The sequence below is a fragment of the Mycetomoellerius zeteki genome, unplaced genomic scaffold (assembly GCF_001594055.1).
Source record: "Mycetomoellerius zeteki isolate Tzet28-1 unplaced genomic scaffold, Tzet1.0 scaffold31, whole genome shotgun sequence".
In the NCBI taxonomy this organism is placed as follows: Eukaryota; Metazoa; Arthropoda; class Insecta; order Hymenoptera; family Formicidae; genus Mycetomoellerius; species Mycetomoellerius zeteki.
The window spans coordinates 3,083,788-3,108,483 of NW_017257294.1; the positions used below are offsets into that span (position 1 = coordinate 3,083,788).

Below are 24,696 nucleotides of genomic sequence, written 5' to 3' on the forward strand. Positions count from 1 at the left end.
AATAAAAATTTACAAATAACCATTTTACTTAATTTTTCCAAAATTTTAAATCGAAAATTTTAAGACACTCTGTATGTGTCTTATACAAGGCGTACGGTTCCAATGAAAGGAACAAAAGCGGAATCGCGTACATATTTTTCTTAAAAACGTTGTTTAGACACACCTAGGTGAAATACCACGACTTCCGCGCAAGTCATTTTTCATTCTTATCCTTCCTCCTTTGTTTAACCGGGAATGCGAACGTCGCTATGTGTAGGTGTGTGTGTATAACGGTCCCGCGTATCTTCTTCGATGGCGAAAGAGAAAATCGTGATGATATCGCGAGAAGTTTATAACGAAATACCCGGATAAACGGCCCCAAGGAGCAGCCTGGTCCCCAAGAAAAAGTTTCTTGCACGTTTTTGATGGAAGGCGTGCGGCGGTCTAGGAGACCGATACCAAGTTCGCGCCTCGTGTCCAAGGGATTTAACTTCGCTGGTATTATACGGGATTTTGATACGACTTTACTATGGTGAAGGTCCGCATGTCGCGAGAACTCAGTCGAATGTAGCACTTGGTATTCTGTAGACTAAATTGTTTATTAAATAGTCGACATACGGAACTTGAGTCGTATCCTTTGTGACGAAATAAATACGCCTACGCGACACCATCTACAGTTTGCTCCACGCCCAAATGACATTCACGGATTTATCGAATTTCGTTAAGCACAAGGCGGCCGTCGACTTTAGGTCAACTTACGATTGTTATTTCTCGTGCCAAAGCGTCGAACGTAAATCTTCGCGGGAATCCGCGCTCATAAAGTATCCAGTGATTCGCTCTGGCGCAGCTCCAGCTTTTAGTATTCCCGACTTTAAAATGCGCCTGGTGCCGCTAGTTCTTAACTGCCGATTTCCGGAGATTTACGCGCGCGGACCGATTCGCGCTGAAATTGCACCGCGCTTATTACGATCTACGCTGTAATTAGAACTATAGATCAGCATGCGAATAATACATTTGGACATGGCTGTCGTTCTTTTTATCCTTTCTCTCTCTTTCTCTCCCTCTATTCTTTCTTCCTTTCTCGAAAGTAACGGCGATAGAATGTTGACGAAGGAACGCCGAGCGAGTTGCTAAGGTGCGATTGTTCTCGTATTTATTGTGGTCACCCGCCGCATCATCCCGAGTTCTTCACTATCGAACCGTCGACTAACGGGTCCTGCCTGTCGCATACCGCCGTCTCTAACGGCCGTGAATCCATAATGTCACACGTGTATATGTGTGTGTGCGCGTTCCATTATGTGTATACATATACATATAAATTTATATATATTATATATAAATCATATGTACATATATAATGTAATTTATATATGTATAATTATATATCTAATTGTGGTTAGATATATAATTATATATATCTAATATCATATGTATCATATATGCATATGTATGTGCGTATACGTAATATTATGTATATATATGTATATAAAATTTGCATACACACACACACACACACACACACACACACACACATCTATGTATTTGGATAACACGATTTCTACATAAAACGTGAAAGGCCAGAGTACTGTTCCTTAATGAACAATATTAACATTTCCATGTATGTCATCGAGCGGACTACACGCGATCGCCCAGTTGTATTCTTTAAGGAATAAGGGAGGGGGAGGGGGCTGACCCGTACCACGATAGACCAGACTTTCCAGACTGGCAATAATGCCGGTATCGCCGCATCATCGCGCATTGAAACATGAGTTGACTCGGAGCAGGCAATATTGAACCGCACGGTATCGGCATTTGGCCGTATCTATGTATCTATCTATCGTGTAAGTAGTTTTACGATAGAATAGAGCAGCGTAAAAAATGATTAACCGATTAGCCTTTGCCGTGTAGTTCATCTCTGAATGAAGATCCAACTCGATCTTTCCAAGTCGATCTATGTAACGTTTACAGAGAGTATATCCAAAGTCATACATTTTCTTGAAGACAAATCTCAGACAATTGCTGATTTCATTGCATATCTGCTGTTTAATTCGCTAAATAATGTAGTAATAAATCAATTGATATAAGATATGAAAGGATTATATGTGTGTAAACGTTGAACAGAACGCCGTACGTTTATTTGAGAGAATCGTCATTTGAAAACCATTTGGCACAAAGCAACACACATCAATTGTTGTATGCACTTTCGCGGTTACAATCACGAAGTCGCAGTCTGACGCCGCTAGTTGGACAGTATGACAAATTACACATAATTCACAAGTCAATTTCATACATGGTTGTCTCGCTACGGGAGATAGAGCTGTTGAGCACGGTCACGGTGGGCCAACTCGAGAAACGAATGGCTACCTCTGCAGGTAAAGGCAAACAAGCTTTGCTGTGTGGAGAAGTTATAAATATTCAGAAAGAGTGCTGATTTAACTTCCTTCTTCCAAAACGCTTACGCGATCCTCTGAATACTCTCTGGTTAACGTACGCAGATTTGCATGACAAGTTAAGCGATTTACAGTGCTACCGTTTAAATCGTTCTATACAATGTATGATCTTATATCATTTACAATATATGGCACGTTATTTTTTTCATATCTGTATATAATAATATCGCGTTTTCGTACATAATTTCACAAATGAACGTACTTACATTGCATACAGAGTTATCACAAATTCCTAAAATTCCCTAACTTTTCCCTGATTCCGGACTAAATTTTATGATTTTCCCTGATTTTCAATAATATTTAAAAATGTTTTGCATTTTCGTCCTGAATTGGAAATCGTTAAATATTTTGTTGAAAGATTAATTTAACATAGCATTGAAAATTATTAATAATAATATTACTGACACTGCTTGCATTTTAATTGTTAAGTTATATTCGAAAACTGTCTAGGTGTGATATACATGTATTAAACTTCTTTAAAGCCAAGAATTCTTATTTTCCAGAAAATTTTACAAAATTCCCTCACTTTTCCTTGACTTTTCAATTTCCTAGATTTTCGGTTTTGTGACAACCTTGCATTAGTAAATAGATGAAGTAACATATCAGTACATTAAAAGTTCAATGAAGTAAAACTGTATGGTACGACAATAGCGAAGGGCAAATTCGAAATTGTCCCATATCGTTATAACGATATGGAGAGAAAGCGTCCTAGAAGAATCGTGCACATTACTCCTCAGTTCTCTTTTCAGAAATAATTTCCCGATTTTGTTAGCCATTCTGTCGGGCAATTATGTCACGCCGTTAGCATTTCCAAGCTAACATGCTCAAAGAGAAACGATTTGCTCGTCGCGCGATTTGTTAACGAGCACGCACAATCGATGGTGACTTATGTCGGTGAGCTTCTTTTCGCATATCGAGCGCAGTGGACGATGAACGTTGCATGTCGGGCCGTACAGCACATCTATACTGAATACCGAAGTACCTTATATACGACAGACTGGATTTCAAATAGCCGTGGGAAGTACTGTCGACCCGATATACGCCGGGCATACTAAATACTTCGAGCAGTACAGGCACGTAAGGTGCCATCCGACATGTAAAGTGCGCTCGATCGCTCGAAATCGAAGTGCTAAAACTTCACTTCTCCTCGATACGAATATACGTACATGCTTATTAGTGTGCGCGCGCGTACATGCGTACTTATTCAGGTAAGTAAGACACGCGAATGCTTTCTACGTACATTTACCGCAGCTTGGTGTAACCACGTCAAATGATTAGGTAGGAAAGGCGAGGTCATACTTGGCTTGCACGGAATTTATCCGCAGCGGTATAACTTGTCGCTGCATTTACATAGAGCGCTAATAGTATCAAGATAACGGTAGCAGGAAAATGGACAACCTTCATGGACGTCGACACAATCACCATGCGAACTCTATATCTCTCACGTTTGACATCCTGCACCGAAGTGGCAGGTTACATTGAGAGTTTCGCGGCTATCTCTGGCAAAGGAGCTCTATTTAAGCTCTGGGCGAAGAAGCTATATTTGAGAAGGTTGGTTTCGTTGAATATATTGTAAGCTGCTTTGTCTTACCTATTTGAGAACAATTACTATATTTCAGGTAAATAAATATCTATAGTAAAAAAAGAAAATATTGTAATAAAAATATTTTTATTACAATTATTATAATAAAATAAATTCAAAAAAATAAATTCATTAAAAAGAAGCTTATTGTTAGAAATAACAAGATATTTTCTAATAATAGAATAATGTAATATTTATGACATGCGCATATTATCGTCTTATTATAAAAAATATTAATTTTAATTAAATATATTTTTATAATAAGACGATAATATCCGCATGTCATAAATATTACATTATTCTATTATTAGAAAATATCTTGTTATTTCTAACAATAAGCTTCTTTTTAACGAATTAATTTTTTTGAATTTATCTAAATTTATTTTATTATAATAATTACGAGAAAAAAGACAGATTAAGGGCGACAGTCCAACAATTTAAAATTGCTTATATTAATAGTCTGCTCAGTAGTCAGAATGTTTGAAACATAATTGTAAAGTCGTATAGTCATTCTCGGAAGAAATCTTCGGCCGCTTCCGAATCCAACATGCAGAGTCATCCTAGTAGGTTATCGGCGGTCATGAAGGAATAACCAGTAGTCATTGCCTTCGTCATACTTAACTAGCTAATTCCCTTGTCTCATTCGAATCGGCCAACAGTAATAATACGTGGTAGTAGTACTTACTATATTGAGATATATCTGTCGAATGATCGTAATTAAACTTTAATTGCTAGAAGATAATTTATATTTTTAATCTAACGCACAATGAGCAATATTATTTCAAGATACGCGATTGATTAACTTGTAATTAGAATAGAAAAAAAGAGATAAAATTTGATATAGAAGGATCTTTAAATTATTTTCGTTTAAAAAAAATCAAATGTATCATATATATTCGAGTATAATATTTCAAAAGAAATTTCTAAGTATAAAATATATAAAATAAATATAAGAATTCTTGATATAAAAAAAAGTCATTTCCAATTAATGAAATAAATATATCGTGTATGTGCACCATTAATTTTTTTTCTTCAACGTGAAAAGAAAAAAAAGGAAAAATAAACCGTGCAAGAAGTTCAACTGAAAAGAATAGGCATAATATTATTTCCAGAATCGTATAATAATATTTAACAGTATTACTGTTTCTTATATTATAAATATACATAACTGTTATAATTAATATTACGTATAAAGACATAACTGTCTCACATTGTTTATCGTGTGAATAATGAATTTTGCAACAATAAAGTTTAACTGTCTCACGATGTGAACGTGATGATTATATTTATGTCCTAACCATTTGGATATAACTGAACAGCGTCTTCTACGAGAACGATAATTATCGCCGTGTTTAATTAAATTTAGTAAAACAGTGCATTTAGAATGTATCGAAATTATCGGGACGCAACCGTCGTCGCGTGTGCCAGCGGTGGCGTTAATGACAAGAACTTGGGACAATTACTCGACACTTTGCATTCTCCGCGAGCCGAGGGAACGAAATGGCGTAGCCGCGTGATCTTCTTGAGCGCATCTTCAGCGCAGTCATCCTGTAATTCCGACGCCCGAATATTCAATTACAGCCGCGCGAGCGCGCAATCTGCGAAGTGCGAATAGTTTCCGGAGAACCATCGAAAGTAATTACGTTATTGGCTCGTTCCTTCTCGTCTCCTAAGTTCGGTTATGCAGGTCGGAATCGCGTGCTCGTGCCACGCGCTCGTTTGATGTCGTGCGATACGGTGCAATGTGTAGACACCCGTTTGCATATGAGAGATATACATATACATATATATATATATTTATGTAGAAATATATATATATCTTTCTCTGTAACAGACCCCGCCTAGGTGCGGTTTCGTGTATTAAATTCTTGCAGCAAGCTATGGTAAGCGATGCATGCACGCAAATTAGAAACATACCATCAGGGATGTACAGCTACGTGGAACGTACATCCTCACCCTGACGACATTACACGACGTTAAAAAGTGACGAGGGGCAAGCCAGGCTTGACTGCCTTTACCGCTGCTTTTACCGCTCCTGCATATTTATGATGATGGCAATGAAGGCGACCGAAACGTGCTTTTTCATGTTGGGATGAATGAGAGAAAGCGGGCGTTGTATTTCGCGGCAATGAAATCTCCCGTTCCGCTGACATGGAATGCAGCTGGATACGGACCGTGTACCGCAAGATGACAGCATTAATTACCCTACAGAATTAGATTTCTAACAAAAGCTGTAAATCGCGGCACGCCAATGTCGCGAAATACGCATGTTTCCCAGAAAACGGTCTTTTGTGAGAAAACGCGAAAGGCATTTATTGCGAAACGCGCCATGTGAAGTAACAAAATATGCAAAGCTCACTTGGGTCTGTGTACTTTATTTTTGCGCTAGACAAGCACGGTCGTATGGTTGACGGAGTGTGTTGTATCGCCGAGGGGAATGGACGTCGATACATTTCTGAAAGTAAAATCCTTGCGACGTGCACCACCGCAAACGCGGGCACGGACACTGAGTGGCATTGAAAAACAAAAGTGCCGCCAGAAGTAGGAAGACAAGTGGGCACGACGTGGATGAGAAAGCTGACCGTCGCGGGATACGTTCGTACGAGCGCATTCAATTCTTGGAAATGCGTCGCCGTCTACACAGCGGAAGAACGAAGAAATGGAGATTCTGTCGAGTGCAAAGGACGATTGAAAATGTTGGCGACGATCCAACGAAGAGGGCTTCGTATACATGTTAAAAACGTTCTCTATCCGTAATATTAGTTCTACGAATAAATTCGACAAGAACACGATATCAGGAATAATACGAGTACGCGAAAAAGCGTATGAGGCAATAGTTGGAGTAAGAATCAAGCTGTCACTCGCACAGCTGGAAATATAATATCGTACTTCGCTATTTCATCAATGGAAATGTCTTATTTCACGAAACACAAACTATTAGAGGCTCAGATATAACTTCATCGATTTCATATTAATAAAACTTATTTTAATTTTTCGATTAAAAGGTGTATTCTATATAATACGCTATAATCAATACTTAAATTGATAACCAGACAGATTTAAGTACTGATTATGAAAGATCACAGATGTTTATTACCTTTGCACCTATTACGACCGAAACTTTTACAATCTGGCACGCTTCGTATTGTTCACATTTGAATAAGAGAAACAGGAGTGGCAGCGAACGTGAAACGCGCCGAGGACAAAGTTATACAATTCTAACTTACGGCTTCGTAATTACACGAAGAAATATGTTAGATCATATCTCGCGAAGTTCTCGCGTGTATAAAGAGTGTCAAGCAAATTTGTAACGCTCGTCGGACAGGCACATGTCGCATCGTATACAGCCACCGTTTCAGAAAGCCGAAGCGAGTTGCAGAAGCGGAGACAATTACGCCGCCCGGCGTGGCGGCTAGTTGAAAAACTGTGGCTTTACACGGCGCGTTAAGTACGTATAACAACCATCCGCAATTATGCGCCTGGAGACAAACGTGTAAATAAATGTGCATCTCTATGCGCGCATACATATACATGTATATAAGCGCACGCTCCAGAGCGCAGAATGACTCACGAGTGTCCCAACTATTGTGCGCCTACGCAAAGCAAAGCGCATGACATACTGCAAAGTCAGTCCTGTTACAAAGGTACAATGTTAAAATATCTGGGTACAGTTATTTGAATAATAAAATGGCTAGATACAGATAACGATACATACTGCACCGGCTCTGTTCTGTTTAGCGGCGGTATGTTTTCTAGGTATATTTTCCCGCGATCCTCTTTTTCTCTTCTCTCTCTTCGCCTAGATTCTCTGATATACATTTGCGCATTTGTTTAAAAATGCAGCTACACTGAGAAAAAAATATAGTCGATTTTAATAAATATTTAGTTCAATACTGCCAACTAAACATTTACTTACAGTAAATAAGTATTTGTTGAATAAAAAAAATGATTGTTAAATCAAATTAATGGTTCTTGTATCAAATAAATAGATCTCTAATAAGTACTTAGTTGCCAGTATTCAATTACTATAAAGTATAATTACTTTGGGATAGTAATCAGAAGATAAGCCACAAATTAGACAAATGTGAAAAACGATACCCAGATATTTAGTTCATAGTAGATAAAAGACTTGCGTTAACTATGGGTGCACAAGACGGAAAGGTGGGGAAAATCGAGTCTTAGATCAAGGTTAAGAGCTCGCACTTCTAGAAGTATAATGATCGAACATACGCGAGGGACTGCTCGCTAGAGATCAGATATCAGAATCATAAATGCCAGCTGGCGAATATATGCTTAATTTAAAAGCCGGTTCAGCTCCATTTACCCGCGGTATAATATTATAATATAATCGACATAAATTTTCAAGGAACACATAATAAATGTCAAATTACGAATAAAATTTGAATTTGGGATCTTAATATATGTAGATGACGTTATCATCATTTGCTCTTGATTTGCATTGATTTGATTTGCAATGTAATAAAATTGTGATTACGTTAACTTAACAAATTAATATTCTAATATTTCTGGTTTATATGTTGTCCGCAAGATTTGCGCTATCATAAGATTCTAATATTTCTGCTTTTATATGTTGACCGTAAGTTTTGCGGACAACATATAAAAGCAGAAATATTAGAATCTTATGATTAGCGCATCCGGACACGCCGTTAAGTGCTAAGTGGAACTGCTAGTGTAGCTCACTCCACCTTATTTACGATTTCATCGTGCCACCTGCGACAGAGATTACGTCTTCTGAACAGGTTTTCGTACCGCATTTGCAGCGATGTTCGCCGCTGTAGATCGCTGAAAGTCTAGTCGCACGTAGAAAAGGAATCTCATTGCCTTTGTTGGAGTGCATCGGGGAAAGAGGTCGCGGAGAGAGGAAGGACGCTTGAGAGCCGAGATTATACATCAGATTCAACGCGCCGACGGGCGACGTCGTTGCTGATGCCACTTGAGCTAGAATCGTATCTAAATGTACCTCGTATATCAGAAATCGAACCGTTCCCCGCGGCGTGTGTTCCGGGAACGGTTTACGTGCGTCATTTCGTGGGATGGCCGCGCCAAGACGGAGCATCGCACGCCGCTCTACTCTGTCGCAGATGCAACGACCATTTCTCGTACTTGGCGACATCGCGACATCGCCGCATGTGGAAATTTTCTTTGACTGTTTTCCGCCGCCTTCACCGTCGCCGCCTTACGACTGACTCACGGGACGTTTCGAGAATTTATGATAGGAATACAAGATGCAACGAAGGATCCACGGAGCGGATGAAACGTTAAGTTTGTGTTACGGCGCGTTATCAAGGCGTTCTCTGTTCCTGTCGACAACGAATCTACGAGGGGGTCCGTAATTTATGATCATCATTGTAATGAAAGTCCCTGGGTGTCCGCGCAACAAATCGTTCTCTCCTGCATAAGTATGAATATGCTTACTCAAGTCGAAAGTATTACCGCAATGTGTTACGCGGAATATCAGTGCATAACGCTGAATATCATCCTGGCTATGTTTCATTGGTATATTCATTGTAATAAACAGCACCCTGTAGTTCTTCATTACGATTGCACTGGCGTGAAAATTGAAGTAACGGTGTACGTTTCTTAGTTATTATACCAATATAGTCGATAGATGCTTGTTCACCATCAATTTCTGCACTTTGAATTTCGATTGACGATCAGCAGCAAATTTATGTACGAGCTGCAAATAGCTATTTTCTCAAGGCGTGAATTTATACGGTACGTGATACACGTACCATGCATTTTTCAAGGTGAAATGAATGATGTAAAAGTCAGGTGGTTAAACGAACAGTGAAAAAACATGAAACGACACTATTGTCCACCTTTCCACGGACCGGATATAACAAACCCGCTCCATGTAAAACGACGGAATTGATCGGTACTGGAGAGTGCTTGTTCCACGTATACTAGTTTGCGTATACCACTTCGCGGTAATCGGTAAATTGCGCTTCGTGCCGATCGAAATAACGATTTCGCGCTTTTCTAATTGGCCCCGAACAGAGGTCACAAATCATATTTCGAAGCGCGAAGGTTCGCGGTTATACATGCGCTCGGGCGAGAATCCTTTTTGCTCCTTTAACCACCATCACTCTGTTATTATCCCGTCCTTCCTATCCCCTCTTTTCTTCCCCTTTGCATCCCTCCTTTGCGTCCCTTGCTTTCCTTATTTTAACGGATTCCAAGCCGCGGATGTAGGTACTAAAGAGTTATCGGAGGATGAAAAGGAACAGGAAGAAGGAAGCGTGGGAGGCGAGATGAGTCGACGGGAAGTTAAACAAAACACTTCGGATGAAGTTCTATGAGAGGTACTTAAGACTCGACTCCGTACTCCATTATCGCATAATGCGGTAGTATTATAAGAAGTAAATGGTATCCGTCTGTACTGCGTGTGAGCCCCCCGGAAGTGGGCATTCATAACCGTAATGCGGTGCGTACGTCTCAGTCCACAATAAGTAACGTCTTCCTACAATTTGAATTTTCACGGGTAATTCGACCGCGGTTGACCGCCGTAAAGAATGCGGCTATGTCGCGGTCGCAACTTCGACCACAATCTCGCGTAGTCACCGTTAAAACAGGCAATGGAATTAGCCTGCACGGCCTCATAAGGCGTGACCTGCTGATGGCAGGTAATTGAATATCTTTAGCGCCTCTTTGAAGATCGACGTGCCGCGACTGGATCCGCATCTCGCTTGAGAAACTCTTCCTTCGCATATTCCTTCTCTGCGATCCTCCTTCTCAAGTATTCCTCATCATTCTAATGGTTTATTATGTCCTTCTCGAAGTCCTTCTATTTTCGCTGTCTGTCAAACGCATTTTTTTAAATAATTAAATTAAGCTTTGGCTCTAAATTGTTATAAATGCCAAGAGGTGTAAGATATTTTTATTCTAAAATATTTTGTTAGACTTTTTATTATTATTATATCTTTCATTTTTCTTATCGTTTTATTCTACCTGTCTTCCTATCTCTTTTCCTTTTCTTTCTCATGTCCAGCTTCAAGCAAGTTTTCCACGAGTCACGATCGAAACTCCCGTCACATAACGGAGATTAATTACGATTTAGCAAAGAGCGGATGACGTATGATGAGACGTGGGCGGAGTGCCTACTTCGTCGCTTATCGCGACGTGGGCCAATAACCGAGGAAGAACCTGGTACTTGCGGCGGCGAGTGATAAACGCGTTGATTTATCAAAATTGTAATCTAACTCAACAATGTCTATAGATTATCGCAATTGCACGTATCACACGTGGGTAACATAACAGTGTATACAACTTTACTATTGACCTATATGAAGCTCCGTTATTGAAATAATATGGAAAATTGCATGTGATTTTTAAAACAAATAAACAATATCACGTTTGACAAATATACATGCAAACTTTTAATATAATCACAATAATATGAACTATATTTTAATTGCAAATTAATAATCACAGATTAATCAAATAAGCTGCATTGGGAAATAATAATTTTTCTTAAATTACGATCACGTGCTGAAGGCGTACAAAATATTGTTAACGCAGCATTAAGTATCTCAAATCTTTTCGCAATTAATTTGAAATCATTTCTGTTTTCAGGCGCACTGTCGCAATCTCAGTTCCCCGTGTTTACGATCTATGCCCAGAAGAGTTGTCTGGCAGTGAAGCCGTGCGAACGAGCTTGGTGCATCGATAGAGTGCAGGGACACCGCCTTCAGGGTCACGCACGCAGGACCATGACCGCCTCCTCGAGGCAGCATTGCCTCGAGCTCTGCCTGGGCGAACGAGACTTCCTGTGCCGGTGAGTACCGATGCGGAGTATTTTCCTCTTACGTAGAACTGTCCGATTGCTCGTTTTCCACCGACCTGCTTTTCTATCCGCTTCATCGCGGATACGATGTCCGTGGAGTAGGACGAACTCGCTTCGTAATATTCGTCGCGAATCGGTACGCAGAGGGAACGCCGGCTCGAGTAGCTTTCGAAGACCGTACGCTCCAATGCATTTTCCAGTTATTGGATTCTTGGACCAGCTAGAGGACGTTACACTACGCTCTTATACACTCACGAGTGTTTCTCAGATAAGAACAGTACGCCGTATTGGGACGTGAAAGAAAACGAAGAATAGCGTTAGAAAGGGTCAATCTAACTCACGTTAAAATTGCTCTGTTTATCGCCATGTATTGTACAAAGGACGTTTTCAAGACGAGCTTTTTCTATTGTATAAGTGAAAATAGGGCGTCGGATAATCTTGTGAGTCTTTTATTATATTGAAAATATGAAAGAAAAAGATATTCTATATATTTTCGCATATAATACACTTATTTGACAATAAATTAGAAATAGGTTTTTTTATATGTAATATAATTCGAAATTAATTAAATTCTACGGAAAGATAATTTAAACATTTTTGTTCTATTGCCAAATAATTAACATATTAATAAATAATAAGCAGAAAAGAATAATTTTGAAGAATTCATATACACATATTACAAAGGTTTCTTTTTCATTGCTTATTTGAGTTATATGTACGTACATATTTGTCGCACTGTAGTGCGGTAAACACATTGTGAATGCTCGATGAATAGAAATTTTTTCGGTATTATCAATCTACATGAGATATAAAGCATAATAAAACGTTTTCATCGTAACGGAAATAACGATACTCGTATTATTGCGTTTGCTCTGATGAACGCACGGCGTATTATATATTATGCTATACCACGAACGTTGGTTGTTTGTTAGTCATCGTAACAGTAGAATGAAAATTTTATTGTCGAAGAATTTGAATTTTAATTGTCAATGCATTCAGGACTCGAAATAATGAGTACAAAACAATTGTATTACATTAATGGGACAGATAATTTCTTTGTTAATGTTAAATAAAACGACGCGTTACGCATGAATATCTTATAATAAATTACGTTACGCATGAATATCTTATATAAAAATATTGATTTATCTTGATCACGTCTCGCAATCATATTTTCAAATTTATAAGCTATCCTCGCCGTCTAACGATTCAGAGGAAGTCAACGAGAAAATGCGATAGGCGACTTTAGCGGCTAACGAACTGGACGATCGTCGTTTTACGAGTGTAGGTGCTGCTAATTTCGTGATGGATCGATGGACGTGTCTTTATTGAAAATAACTTGCGCTGTCGCATTGATCTTATTTACTATACACATAACGGCGCGTAACCAGATGCAATAATGCGTATCGCGGCGTACGTATTGCGCGCGCTTATAAATAATACAGTTCCGCATGGACCACGATCGCGGTTCCTAAACGGTTTATGTAGATGGTATCCGGAGCAGATGGTAATGATCGATGCACTTTCATTACACCTACAACGAGCGAAAGAGGGGAGAACGAGCGTGCAAGGGAAGCTCGCGGGGAAAGGAAAATAAAAGTATGGAATGGCATAAGCATCGAAGTTAGTTTATGACACGATTATATCGCATTTTAAATGCCCTCTTTCACACGTGCCGCTATGGTGATCGCAGGGTGTTATATGAACTGCTTCGTTCGCTCGTATACATTATACATGTGAAAATCGCGCGAAAAAGGCGTATCTCGTCGTGACGGGACGGGACAGGAAAAGAGAGATCGTGTATGGTTTTCATACGTACCAATTATGCGGTATTACGCTCTCCTAGTTATCAGATTTATTCGTACGAAATTTGCAAATTTTGTTCCGCACAAAACACGCACGTTTCGCATTCCCTTTGATACACAAGTTGAGCGTATCGGCACGCGCATGTTGCCCAATGCTGCATTCTCGTCTTTTCCAGTCTGTATGAGAAGGTGTTTTTATGCGCGCATCGTTATTGCCAATTCTCTTTCTCCGATCGTTATCGCCGATACAAGTAAACGTCTAGACAAGAATGATTTCTCTCGTGCCGCGATCAACCGTTAGACACTTAAGGATTTTTCTCACGGAAGTAGTGATTATCGATCCGATGGCTTTTCTACAATTCATATGTTGATTTATATGCTAATCCGTATAGTCCATCTATCAATTATAGCGCACTTGATCTGTAATTACATTCACCTTTGAAATGCGATTTTTATCACGTATCACATTCAGCGTGTTTTTACTCGCTTTAAAGCTCACGCGCGCTCTTTAATACGCTAAGCATTTTAAACGTGACACGTGCTTCGATGCAATAGCATGCAGGAAAATGTACTTTTTTCCTGGCTCAAGTTAAACTACAAACTATCTATCGATTTTACTAAGCTAAAGCTACACCGGCTAAATGTTCTTATATTTTACACTCTAACATAATTTTATTTCTCAAATATTTTCTTCAATTATAAAAAAAACTTTGTTTTCTATCGCGTCAATTAGCCGCCAAAACATAAATAAATTTGGATAGGTTAGTTGTGAGAAACGTCAGAGTATTAGACGTTTTTCATTGACCAAGCATGCGGAAGACGATGGCATGGGTCGGCGCGTCTTCCGATTTCGATAGAGCTTGGTGTTGCGCGTTTATGCGGTATCACGCCGACGCGTCAAGGTTCCCGTCCGTGAGGCAAGCGTGCCGGGTGAATGTGCACGTGCACACCTTGAAAGCCTCCAAAGCGAAAGGTCTCTGCCAGCTGGTCTCTCGCAACGACCCCCAGAGCTGTACCTTGGCTTCGACCCGAGACAGGGTCGAGAGAGGTCCTCGGCCAGGCGGAACCGTATTAAATGTGGCATAGCTACGCGTTTCTAGACCCCCGGTGTTTGAAGAAACCGTGGAAAAGAGAGCACCAGTGTGAATATATGCATGAACGACCGAACTGCTGAAGCAAATTTCTTAAACAAACGCGCCCCTTCGCGTTTTCCGAGGAGGGTGCAGACATAATCCGCTTAATCTTCGAAGAAATGGAACGCGGCGTGAGGAAGAAGGCAGCAAACTAAAAACTTTGCTTATCGTAGCGATTTTTCACGGAGAAGATAGACGGAAAATATATAATTGCAATTACGCCGTTTAAACCGATTAATATGCGAGAAGCATATCGGGCAGCGTGCGCCACGCGGAATTCGGTCAAATAATTAGCGTTAATTTATTTCGGGACGATTTATTGTGAGCTGTGTACAACGTTAATATTAATTGGCATTGCAAATTGAATAGAGGAATAATAATTATTTGATATACGCTCGCTCGCCACCGAAGGCTGTTTAATCGCGAGCATCCGTATTCATAAACACCGCGGAATAATTCGGTACGAGAACTCAGCCGACTAAAATCGTATAAATCGACTGGTCGCTATCGAGCCGAGGCGATCGGCAGAAACGTGCGCGCGGCCATGCCGCGCAGCAAAGAGGAAACAACAATGAAACATTTATCCATGAGATAATGCACGACGAGATAATGTACGGATTCAGAGATCATTGAGCGAATAAAGGTGCATCCTTAGAGTTCGCATAATCTTTCTATCCTAACCTGGCTAACCCTGAGAGGTCAACGGTGTGTAGCGGTAGAAACACTTAGGAAATTACATAAATATATATACTTTGTCGTTCAGGAAAAGTCAAGACGATAAGGAAGCGAGAGAATGACCCTGCGCGTTTCGAAATCAAAGCAAAAGAAAACGCGGGAAGGAAGTTAGCTATTTCATTAAATGTAGATAAATCTCCGCTACGCGTCCTCCCCGTTGGCGCCGGCCGCAATTGTTCACCGTACCGCTGCTCGTGGATAATCAAAAGAACCCGTGGTATTGTGTTATTGCGCAACAATACGCGCGTGTGATCGCGAGGGTTAGCTCTAGACGTGATGCTCCGGTTGTCTCGCACGAAGCCAGATCTCCGCTACTCGCTCAAGAATCGCCGATGATGATTGTATTAACATTCCATGGGAACAGTATTCCCTCGGTACAATCGCCTGATTAGACATTGTCGGCGTTTGGCGGCGGAATTCTTTTGCGGGAACTCCTTGATTTCCAACGAAAGCGCTTCATCACGCGGGAAGATCCTCGCCCGTTGAGATTATTGAAAATTATTATGTTGCAATCTTTTTTTTAAGACATGCGTGCACACCCGACGTTAATATGGATTAATATCCCTTTAATGACTGCGTATCATTAGCAAACTTTCTTTCCATGATTTGTTTTATTTTCAAAATTGTCTTTTGTAACGATTATGTTTTTTTCTTCTCAATAATTATTTGAAATTTCTATCGTTAATCTGAGTGTAGAATTTAACTAATAACAACTTTTTGACATTCTTTATTCGTCGATAAGTTTTTCGAAAATTAAGTGTTTTAGTTCTTTCATTTATGGAAATTTTCCCGTTAAGTATTTTAAATTTGAAATATCTTCCAACGCAAATATATATTGCTTGTACGATTATCAGAACGGAAGAAATCTCTCAGAGGGGTAACCAAAGTATGAAAATGATACGATCGAAGGTCTGTCGCGGAAGTAGATATAATACGTGTATATTTCTTTTGTCCAATGCATTGGTAGTTTGTTGCGAGCAAATAGTAAAGGCTGAGCGCATCTCGAGTGATGTGCTCCAGATGAGTATTCGAGAGTACCGCGTTCGGAGCGCAGAGAAGAGAATAGGAAGAACGAAGAAAGACGAGACGGGTGCGAGGAAGGAGGAGACTGAGATCGTTGTGCACGCTTACGACCGTCGGGACTGGTCGGGGCGATCGATCAAACGCGAATCGGTCGTTCGAGAATCGTTCTGCTGCTACAGGGGGCTCAGACCTAGGCGATGGCTGTTCACGAGAGATAGATTATTACTGCCGGTACGCCGTATCGGCGTTCCTTGTTACCGGGTAATGAGTTTATTGTTTAAGAATCACGCCAGAGTTACATGTGCTGCAATCAATTACAATAATGTAATATAATCGTAGCAAGGTCCCGTGGCGTGCGGTGTATAATGAGGTCTTCTCTTCCTAATGAGAGTATTGGTTCACGAGAGGTGGCCGTACAGTCTAAGCACGTACGGTCATGTACTCGAGTAACGCGCATGTAAGTACAGTAAGATGCACATACGATACACTCGCTGATCTCGTATGCACATCCATGTACCTTCGTGCGTGCATGCGGACGTGCGTGCGTGCATGCATGCATTCGTGCGTGCGTGCGTACGTCCGTCCGTGTGCGCGTAAGGCGAGACGAAATAAAACTAGGAGAGAAACGGAAACATTCGCGCCAACTTTCGCCTTGTGTGGGCGCGAGTTGTAAATCTCGGAGAAAAGTTTAACCGGGGATATCCAGGCGCCTAGATAAAAACTTGAAGAAAGTTTGCGACGAAAAATTCGAATCCTACGTCGACGGTGGCAGCGAAGGCTCCCGGAAATCATTAATCTGGCGTGTCACATCGGACATTGCTTGAACGAAGAATCCCGGAAACGGCAGACACGAAATTCCTTTTATCCCAGGGGTTAGCTCGACGATCCGGGAATTCAGAAAATTTGCATTGCTGATAATTGTAGAAGACTCTTAAGACGCTATGACGCCTCGCCGTGAATCGTGTCAAACTGATCGCACTCGGGTGTTCTTAAGTAGTTGATTCCCTGATATTATTACGCGAACTCTTTGACACGTCTCATAAAATTCGTAGATTTGCACGTTCGTTCTTTGACATCTCCCTTGTTTAATTCTACGAACGAACGACTGCGAAAGCTGAAGCTGATGAGAAGAAGAGCACTTACGCACCATGACTGCGTCGAAGTGGCAAGCGACAAACTTCCTGTAAAAAATTAACGTTTTGAAACGGAAGGACATTGAGGACACTACAGCGTGAATGAGGCCGGCTCTGGCTTTTGTCCCACAAAGTCGAGTATCGCGAGCGAGATTCGTTGGGAAGGGCGATTCCAGCAAGGAGAGTATGTGCGGAATGCATGATGCAAAACAGTTAAGATAATCCGAGTATTTTTCGTTCCGAAAAAACGATACGTTATTACCACGCGTGTTACGTTGATTATGATATAATTAAGAATTAATGAAGGTAATGATTAATTATGCAAATCATTCAGTATGATTCATTCAGTATGCATCTGTTGAATAACTTATACTTAAAAACCCGTCTCATATCATATTAATTGATTAAAGTAAATTTTGAGCGACCTTAATTATCGTTTTTGACATAAAAGAAAATAGATTAAAAATCATAAGTGTTATGAATTTCGAACAATCATTAGCAAAAAATATTAAAATGTTGCTTTCTCCGCGTTTAAATCTTTCCACTTTGATTCTATATATTAAATAATTTTATCATAATGTAATTTGTTAATTACTGGCAAAAATAAAAATTTGTTGTAAAGTAGTAGGACATATTAACTGATTTTATCAATGCCATTACAAAAAATTTTATACTCAAAGTAAAAATAAAGTATTTTTGTTCAAATGAAATTCTGTTCTTGCTTGGTATTTTTCCATTGTATGTTTTATATTTTATTGTGGCCTAAAAAATGGCTATTGAAAAAACAATATCTGACTACAGTTATTCACATATAGATATACAGATCGTTTTAAAAAGAAAATCATGAAAAATATGTTGAGATATTTTTATATATAGAAAAATCGTATGCCAGTTATATATGTATAATTTAATCATTTTCACCTGTAATACTCATGCTTTTATATTATTCAAATTGAAATTACATATTATATACCAAAACAATATAATTTGTTAAATTGAAATAATAATAAGGTACGCCAAATTAGCTTAATTTCACAACAGTAAAAAGTCCATCGCAATGCGTTGAACATTATTTCTCTTAATACTATCATTTCTCCTAATACTCTCCTCGGCGCATTAAACACTATTACCGTTTCCCCGACAATAAACACTACTTCTCTACCGCGATTTCACTCTGTTACATTAGAAAACAAGTCCCTCTTCCTGTGCTTAGTCGTGCACTTAACGTTAGGAACGCTGCCCGATGTAACCAACACCGACACGTCCAATTATAAGTGCGAAATTCATTGTTCGAGGGTCCGTGCAAGCGCTCCATGTAGTTCGTCCTACTCACGCGCTTGAAAGACTGCCAACAGGCGAGACACGCTGCGGTAACATGTACCGGCGGGCTACTTAGAGCAGCAACAATCTCGAAGTCGAGACACTCCCACGAGAAATCTTCGACGATCGTACGGCGAAAAGAGCATTGGAGGAAAGTAACCACAAAAGAGCAAAGGGGACATTGGCACGTCGAAGAAAATTGGAGAAAGAAAGAGGGAGAGTCACAAAGTAATTTGATAGAACTCCCGGCAGCAAAAGCAGAACAATGTTTATAGAGCTATACAGATACGGCAAGATCCTAAAAAGAAGAAGAAAAAGTATTAAGAGAATAATATTTCATTCTGTTCATTGACACACTAAAGATCGTAAACCGGAAACAGAAGCTTTTATTAATTATAAAAGAACACATGTGTCGCTGGTAATGTTCGTAGGAATGATCTCACCGCAGCATGTCCCACGATGCTACTTGTTAGAAGATATACTAGCCATAAATTCACAGAATACACCATTTAATGTCACGTCACGCATTAACAGCCGTAACTTGGTCTTCCTATTGTATTCAGTGCCTCTCCGGTTGTCACATGACTGTACTTCGCGATGAACAGTAAATGGGTCCCTATAGTATCCGCTAACGTCTACTGCAGTACGTACCGCAATCTGCTTCAACTGCGGATAATCCTGATGATTACGGACTAGAATTTGACATACCCTTAATTTTCATGTGGTGACTTCAGTATTCGCGCGTTTCTTTATAATATCTCGCGCTGCAGTTTTTGCTTGTGTTATCGTGAGTCGTTACACGAATAGCTGCGTGACTAGATGCAGTCGCTGATGAAAAACAGTTGCAAACTTGATTGCGAATTCGAGGAATGGTATGCTTCTTAAAGAGAAACGTCTGATGGCATCGTTGACGCGTGCAGCAGAAGTCTGGTAACGAAATTTGAAAAGACGCGAATCGAATGAGGAAAGTTCAAAATAGGTTAAACGAGATGGGGGCAGAGAATGTGCAGAAAGTGATAGATGCCCAGAACAGTGTTATCGATAACACCCAGAGAAAGGTTCCTTTCATTCAAAGAAACATTTCTTTGAATCGAAGAAACCTTTCTCTGGAGGTGAAGGTGCTAATTCGATCTTATAATGTGCAATGGCATTTCCATTTCCCGCATAATGAACAATTATCATCGCGTAACTGAGTTAACTCATGAATATCATTTTCCGCAGTTGCCCTCCGGGATGTGCGGATATGTATCTAAATGTAGGAAAATTGTATAAAAAACATGAAGCCGAGACAGAAAAAGAGAGAGAAGCCTGTTACTGCATGAAATTCATGGTTACTTGGTGCATCGACAAGTCACAACACGTGACACGATAATTGCAATAGGAAGAGGAACCGCGGAAAAAGGCAAGTTATTGCCGCATGGTTAAGAAATTGAAGACGCGTAACGAGCTATGCGGTGCGGTTTTCAACGTCTGGAGGTCTCGTGACGAAATAGATAGGTAGGAGCGCGCGTTAGAAAGAAAATGAAGGACGTCAGTTGAAGCGATTTGTACGGACCGTAAATAACTAAATAAAATTAATAAAGACGGACAGGTTAGTCAAACAAGATGGATTTTGGCGTTAAGGCGCCGTTGAAAGCGTAAAACGCGAAGAGGCGAGTAAGTTATCCGCGCGTCGCTCGACTGCGAGATGCCAGAGAAAGCAGAGGATAGAGACGAAGCGAAGCATGGAACGGATAAAGCAGCCACCTCCCGCGTGGGTAGTGTACCTCGATGTGAAAAGGTTTTAACGCCGGCGAGCACAAAGCAATCAATCATCCGGCAAAGTTGTTTAATCCCAGCAATAACTTGTGCCACGCCAACACCACGTACGTATCGTGCTATGGAGCCAGCGTAAGCAGCGACTTGTTACCGGCGAGAAGACCGACCTCACGCAAGAAAATTATAAGTTTAGGAAAGACACGTGGAAAATGTCCATTTAGCCTGCACGCGACTATGTTTATGCTAGTTCATCATCCGACCTAGACATATTCAATCATACGACAGTATGTCGGTCTTCTTTTTTATACGGTAATGACAGATAAATGTGCAGTCTAATATGAGAAAAATATTTTTGTAGAATAATGTCGTCCTATGGATAATCTCATTTACAATTAATTGAATAAACGACTAGAAAAGTATGACATTTGGAAATTATACATATATTAGAGGCAGTCAAATGAAAAGTAGTGGATGAAAAATTCAGATATTAAAATCAATTAAACATGTTAATAATCACCATAGTTGATAAGACACTTTTTCTATTGTGAAACCAGACGACTGTGTTCATAAAATTTCTTGCTCTGTTAATAAAAGTCCTGGGATTGAACTTACAACACTTACAAACAGCATTTATTACATCACAGGCTTTCACTATGTTTCATTCGATTGCTCCTAATACATACGTACATACATACAATATTAAATTACCGATTTTAAGATATCGACCAATTAATATTATTTTTATATTAAGTTTACGCTTGCAAAAAAAACATTCGTGATTATCATTTGTCTTCAACATTTAATAAAAAAAAAACAAGGATAAAATCATTGCAAGTGTTGCAAGCGTTAAGTGGAATGCAGGTCTGGTTGGGTTAAATTATACGAGACGTGTAGATCGTCATGTTTAATTTTTACTGTCAACTGAGTCGCTTTCTTCCGGTAACGCGTTTTTTTATCCCAGCAGACGTTAATAGCATCCAAGTGCTCACGTTGGCGAATAGTCGAATCATTACTGCAGGTTACGTTTCCTCGTATACAGCCGTTCTCCATTACGTCTCGGCGAATTACGTCGGTGGAACGCCTATGAAATCGTTCGAATACCACGTGCCGATAGTGGCTCGACGCTTGGTCGCCCGCGCGCATACATCGCATCGGCACTAACGGCAATCCCGGGGAAAGGGATCTGCCAATATGCCTAATTAAATCCATTCGCGCGAGCATGAAGCGTGGTATGAATCGCATACGCGCGATCATTCTACCCAACACAATTTCGATAGTACGCGACGCGTATGTCCGTAAACCACTTTAATTCTTGCAGTCAACATCTCTGTACCGCGAAAAAGATCCGATGTTTCTCTTTTCCGTCATACGGTTTCTCTCTAGTTTCCCCGCGATCATTTACCGTTGGACACGTACTCGGTCGTCTCGGGACCGTTTCGTTACATTCGACGGGCATTATCGCGAAACCGCAAGGGCGGTTTTTTTATTCTCCGCCCTCTATGCCAAGTACGCAGCTGCGTTGCGTGGTTCCGCACGGGCACTTGTGTAATTATGCGCGAATCGACGTCGAAGTACTCTCGAGCGCACGTCGTCGAGATTCATGTATGCCAACCGTGGACGTTGCGTGTAAGCGAGCCACTCATATCATCGTGCAACATACAGCCAGTACTGAAACAGACCGGAACGTGTCAGTTCGCTCGGTCAGAGAGTGATGTAGCGAATGAGTACGAGAGAAAGGGAGAGACAGGGAAGAGAGGAAGAGAGAAAGCGGAATCTGACGCGTACACGCGGTTGGATAATCGTCTGGATGCTACGATCCGGTATTGCACGGCCTCCGAGGTTAAATTGCGATCAAGGGCTTAACGGTGATTTCCAAGGCCGGTGGAGATACGTGACTGATTTCTACGATTTATTCGCGTTGGCAGTTTGTCCCCGCCGTCCCGCTGCTACGTATTATCGATTCCGTCTAGCGGATTCCGCCTATCTTGTATGTTCTGTCGCATAAGAACGACGGTAGACTTTGAGGTCAGACCCGGATCTTGCAGTCTCATTCCCATAGAAATCCGCAAATGGCTCGCTGCTGTCGTATACCGTCCGCGTTATGAAAATTGAAGCGAGGATTAACTTTACTGTTCGATGGGGAAAAGAGACTTTTTTGAGGGATAGATGATATTGGCGACAGGGACAAAGGATCTTTGAGATTTTTTCTATAGGAAATACAAGAAAGAGATATGGAATTATTCTTTATTCGTTTATCATAAAGCATTATTGTTGCGTTAATACGCTTTGCGTATGCGCGCACTGTACGATAATACAATTTTATACTTTGATCCGGAATATCCTAGTTGTTTAAAATAATTTAATTTTAAGAAACTGAATATTTTATAAAATATTATATTAGCTATATAAAGAATATTTAATATTCAGTACAACGAAATAGTTAATACAAACCGGAAAATTCTCATTTGTAATATAAATTTATCAGAATAAATATATTAAATATTTTAATATCGCGTATTTACAATAGAAAAGATGGATTTGACAAACGTATCCATTTGTCAAATATAGTGAATTCGCAAAATAATTTTACGTAGCATTATTATCGTATTTCTCACTTTACAGTAATACAAGCAGTACAACGAAATAGTTAGTACAACTGGAAAATCCTCATTTGTAGCATAAATTTATTAGAATAAATATATTAAATATTTACAGCAAAAAGAATAGATGAGAAAGATATCCGTTTGCAAAACATAGTGAATTCACAAAATATTTTTACGTATCATTACACCATGCTTCTCACTTTATAGTGCTAGAAACGCTGACAAAAACTTTTAATGCAGGATCGGTCAGGTTCTTGTACGTGGAAAATAGAATAACTAGATGGACCGTGTGCTTTGATGCATAGTTCTTGCGAGTTTTACTGCCATTAGAAAGCGAAAGCGTAACTGTCAGAGTCTACTACTACATTCCGTAAGCTGGTGTTTATGAACACATTCGAAGATTATGTACGTGATCCATCATCGTTTGTTAACGGCTATAAATCACGCCCGATATAACCGGGCCGTCGGTCAAGGTTTAGCAAATAGAGTCCTTTTTCAAGGAAACGTCAATCACGCGGCGCCAGTATCCTTTATCCGAATACGATACATTCGAGGGATTATCATTGGCATTAACATCGATTCGCAAATTGGCGACCGTCCATCGCAATTTTCCTGTAGGTACCCCGATAGAGCGTCGCGCCATTTGCGGAGGGAATTTATTTCACGACAGTGTAATGGCGCTGGGAATTCGCCGTCGTGTATTTAAACGTGGCACCTCGCTGCGATGATCTCGTCCTTACCGCGATTGCGAATAGCGTACCTAAGGCCGGGGGGAAACCGCCGCGTGAAATTAACGGCACTGGCCGCTCGCATAATCCAACGGACGAATAACGGCGTTAGACCGCGTGGCAATTAGCCCACGGAAAACACACAGTCGAACAAATATTCTCTCAACGTGGTACCGACCAGCCATGAGTGTGTGACCGCGCGGCGAACATGGAGGAACCGTAATGCGAGAGGGAGACGGGTGAGAGAAGAAGGAAGGTCTACACACCCTCGACGACACCGTTAACCCGATGATACTTGTCATTGTACACGACCTACCGTACGATGTTGCAACAAAACACGTGGCTAGATTTCACGCATACGCGCATTCGTTGACGCGGCACCGCGGGTCATTATAGACACGTACGTACGTACAAAGCGGTAAACGCAAGGTCGGCGCGATCGGCGATAATTGTAATCCCTGACTTTACGAGTGGCTCATGAATCCGGCGCGAATCGCCTACGCGATGCGCGTACGAGAAAGAAGAAAGGATCGAATACTATGCGCCATGAATCCTCTTCCCCGCAGGCCTATGTGATATCGTCACATACCAGAGAAGAGTCCACTCGTATCTGTTCACACTCGTTAATCCTGCTGCCCTCGGC

The 24,696-nt window shown here is 40.4% G+C and overlaps 2 protein-coding genes across 3 annotated transcripts in view; one reads left to right on the plus strand and one right to left on the minus strand.

Moving 5' to 3' along the window:
- neo (ZP and PAN domain-containing protein neyo) overlaps positions 1-24,696 on the plus strand; it is a 284,314-nt gene that overhangs the window by 224,381 nt on the left and 35,237 nt on the right. For both annotated transcript variants that reach the window (XM_018451276.1, XM_018451275.1), the window contains exon 4: positions 11,605-11,806. In XM_018451276.1, coding sequence (XP_018306778.1) covers positions 11,605-11,806 — 202 coding nt within the window. The remainder of the gene's footprint in view (positions 1-11,604; positions 11,807-24,696) is intronic.
- Atg16 (Autophagy-related 16) overlaps positions 1-24,696 on the minus strand; it is a 404,014-nt gene that overhangs the window by 169,814 nt on the left and 209,504 nt on the right. The window lies entirely within an intron of this gene.